At 38.5% G+C, this 3,140-nt stretch overlaps 1 protein-coding gene across 1 annotated transcript; it reads right to left on the minus strand.

Moving 5' to 3' along the window:
* Window positions 1-808: 808 nt before the first annotated feature.
* On the minus strand, window positions 809-2,795 carry LOC134107157 (gastrula zinc finger protein XlCGF7.1-like). Its single transcript, XM_062558640.1, has 3 exons — window positions 2,775-2,795; window positions 2,685-2,689; window positions 809-2,183 (listed from the first exon to the last, which is right to left on the minus strand). Exons 1-3 carry the CDS (start codon window positions 2,793-2,795, stop codon window positions 1,274-1,276), a joined length of 936 nt encoding a protein of 311 aa, XP_062414624.1. The 3' UTR covers window positions 809-1,273.
* Between the last annotated feature and the right edge of the window lie 345 nt (window positions 2,796-3,140).

Consider the following 3,140-nt stretch of genomic DNA (forward strand, 5'->3'; position numbering starts at 1 on the left):
TCTACTTTCCTTGAAGTAGTGTTTAAAAAAACATAGTTTACAGAAGGTCTACTTACCTATAGGCTACCTGAATTTCTGAAAGTACTATATTTCTAATTATGCTATTGCTACACTTGTCTGCTGGAATTAATTGAACAAAAATAAAAATTCATAAAATTCCATGTGAAAAAAATTACTTCTCACTGTTCTCAGGTCAAATATTTATGCAATTTAAAATGCGATTAATTCCGATTAGTTACAAAACCTCTAATTAATTAGATTAATATTTCTAATCGAGTCCCGGCCCTAATATATATATATAATATATATATATAAAATCCTAGAGTTAATTTTCCGGTGTCAGGCAAAAGTGTTGAAGTCACACTGCAAAAAGTTGATTCAACTCTTAGTCATTTGTACGACAGAGCTGGAGTCATTATCCAGTGTCAAGATCAGATTCATTTGCGACACTTGGTAGAGTTAAATTAACTCTTTGATTGAGGTTTTAAATGCAACTGTACAGTGTCACACTTCTTGGTATCTGAAAACCCCAGAACTCTTTCACCAGGTTTATTTTCCAACACTTTGCCTAATGGCCATGAAAGAACTAAAATGATACTACACTATGTTTTACATTTAGTACAATGTTTGTTGTACAGAAACATCGGAGATCTTATCAGCATAGTTCAGTCTGCATGTGCATTTAAGTGAATAACACTGCTTGAGTTACATCTGGTAAGCACAATGTAAAATTATTCAAAGTTTCTGAACTTGCACTCTTATGCGTGTTTACCTCGCAATATATATTTCAACGTCTTTTCAACCGGCTAAAAAGTTAATGAAAGATGAAACATCAACGTGCCAAACTATTTTTTTAACAAGAGACAATATTATCATTATAATTAATAATAGTAGTGATAATTAATGAACTTGTTGGCCAAATATATATATGTATATTGTGACGTCACGGGAGGCTACACCGCTCTCGGCGGAACAGTTCAATAAGTGCAAGGACACCAGGTTAATGGCTTTTAATGAAGAGCACTGTCTTATTTGCACATCCTTACAGAAGCGAGCATTTTTGGATAAAATTAGCAACATCAATCTTCATTAAGGTAAAGGAAACATGATAGTCCATCTTCACGAATCCGACATCGTAAAGGGGATTTCGTTCCTTTCTTTACCTTGTCTGACGTAGTCTTTTTAATCGGAAAAATTGCTCAGACTATTTTCTCACCAGAGTTGCATCTATGATGTTTCACCTTTGTGATTTCTTCTCATGTGGACAATTGAGTCAGGAGAACTTCTTTCCCCACTGTGTATTCTTATATGACGACAAATGTGATTTGTCAGTGAATGTTTTCCTGCAGGTGATGCAGGAATATGGCTTCTCCCCAGTATGGATTCTTGTATGATCCTTCAAATGTGAGGTCCGAGAGAATGTTTTCCCGCAGGTGATGCAAGAAAACGGCTTCTCCTGAACATGGATTCTTATATGACGATTTAAATTTGATGTATCAGTGAATGTTTTCCCACAGATGCTGCAGGAATATGGCTTCTCCCCAGTATGGATTCGTGTATGAGTCTTCAAAGTTGATGTCTTAGAGAATGTTTTCCCACAGGTGATGCAGGAAAATGGCTTCTCCCCAGTATGAATTCTTATATGTGACCTTAAATGTGATTTGTTAGTGAATGTTTTCCCACAGGTGATGCAGGAATATGGCCTTTCCCCAGTATGAACTCTTAAATGTGTCTTCAAATGTGATGCCTCAATGAATGTTTTCCCACAGGTGATGCAGGAATATGGCCTTTCCCCAGTGTGAACTCTCATGTGGGCTTTTAAGTTGCTACTATATTTGAATCCTTTTCCACATGTTTTGCACGAAAAAGGTTTCTCATCACTATGGACTCTTGTAAGAGTCTCAAATGCTGATTTATGAGAGTTGTGAGGGAGAAAATGGTGGTCGTTGTTTAGTTCAACTACAGTGGTGCTTTCAACTGAAATGTTGCTATAAGATGTTTCCTGTATCACACTCTCAGTTTCATCAGTACACAAGTCCAAAAGTTGATCATCACCGTGTCCCCTTTCCTCACAAGTAGGAGTCAACGTAAAGGCCTCCTGCTTTGGTGCAAGCTGCTCTCCCTCTGGACTGCTGCAGAGTTCCTCCTGTTCCTCTTTAATCTGTGGAGGATCTGGGTCCTCTTGGTCCACACTGGGCTTCCTCTCCTGGAGACAGAGCTGCTGGTCAGAGAGAACCTCCTCCTTCTCCTCCTTCTCCTCCTCCTCCTCCTCCTTACAGACACGTGACTGTGGGAGCTCTGGAGGGACAAAAGAAATACAAGACAAACGTTTGAGCGCATAAATACAACGATGACCATAAGCACCACGTGTCCTACTGTTTATTTGTAAGTTGAATTAAAAAAGACACGTTGGTTCAAAAAACCTAAATAATGTGTCTTTATTATTGCTTTAGAGAAGATTTTTCTAACAAAGTTGTACTCACCTATCCTGTGTAACCTTACTTCGGGTTTCCAAAAAACATCCAACAGTCTGCGCTGCCGGTCGATCTCTTCCTGATACTCGACGACGGTTCTTTTAAAAACTCCGAATATTTCCTCAGCAGCAGCAGATAGTCGCTCGTTGACAAACTCTCTCAAATTCTCCACTGAAGACATTGTTGCTTGGTTACCGAGGAAATAATTACCTGCACTGACACAAGACCGAGCAACGCATGAGTGTCACACTATAAAGTTCCGACTGCAGACTTTAGTCACATTAAGGTTCCGCTTCTTACTTTGGTGTCCGGTTTAGCCATAAGCCCTTTCTAAATATGTATTCTTGCATGGTCACAGGAGAGTGCAGTTTAATCCGCTTCATCACTGTTTTAAACTCATAGTAAAACCAATCAGAAAATATTCAATATAAATACAGTCCGATCCGTGGCAGCTGGTCAATAGAGGGTTAGGGGGCGTGGCGAAAAAACTTTTAAAAGTTACGATATAGTTACATATATTCATTGATATGAAGGTTCAGTTCAACGAAAAGTTTGGGTCAGAACAAAATATAAAGATCATACACTTCAATAGTAGATGCCTTTACGCTCATTTTTACAAGATTAAAAACTTCTTAGACCAGTTCCCCTCACCGTTCAGCATAATCA

Source organism: Pungitius pungitius, chromosome 17 (genome assembly GCF_949316345.1).
Source record: "Pungitius pungitius chromosome 17, fPunPun2.1, whole genome shotgun sequence".
In the NCBI taxonomy this organism is placed as follows: Eukaryota; Metazoa; Chordata; class Actinopteri; order Perciformes; family Gasterosteidae; genus Pungitius; species Pungitius pungitius.

What these genes read in the sequence shown, in the direction of transcription:
- LOC134107157 (XM_062558640.1), bottom strand. Translation starts at nt 2,795, where the DNA reads ATGGCTAAACCGGACACCAAA.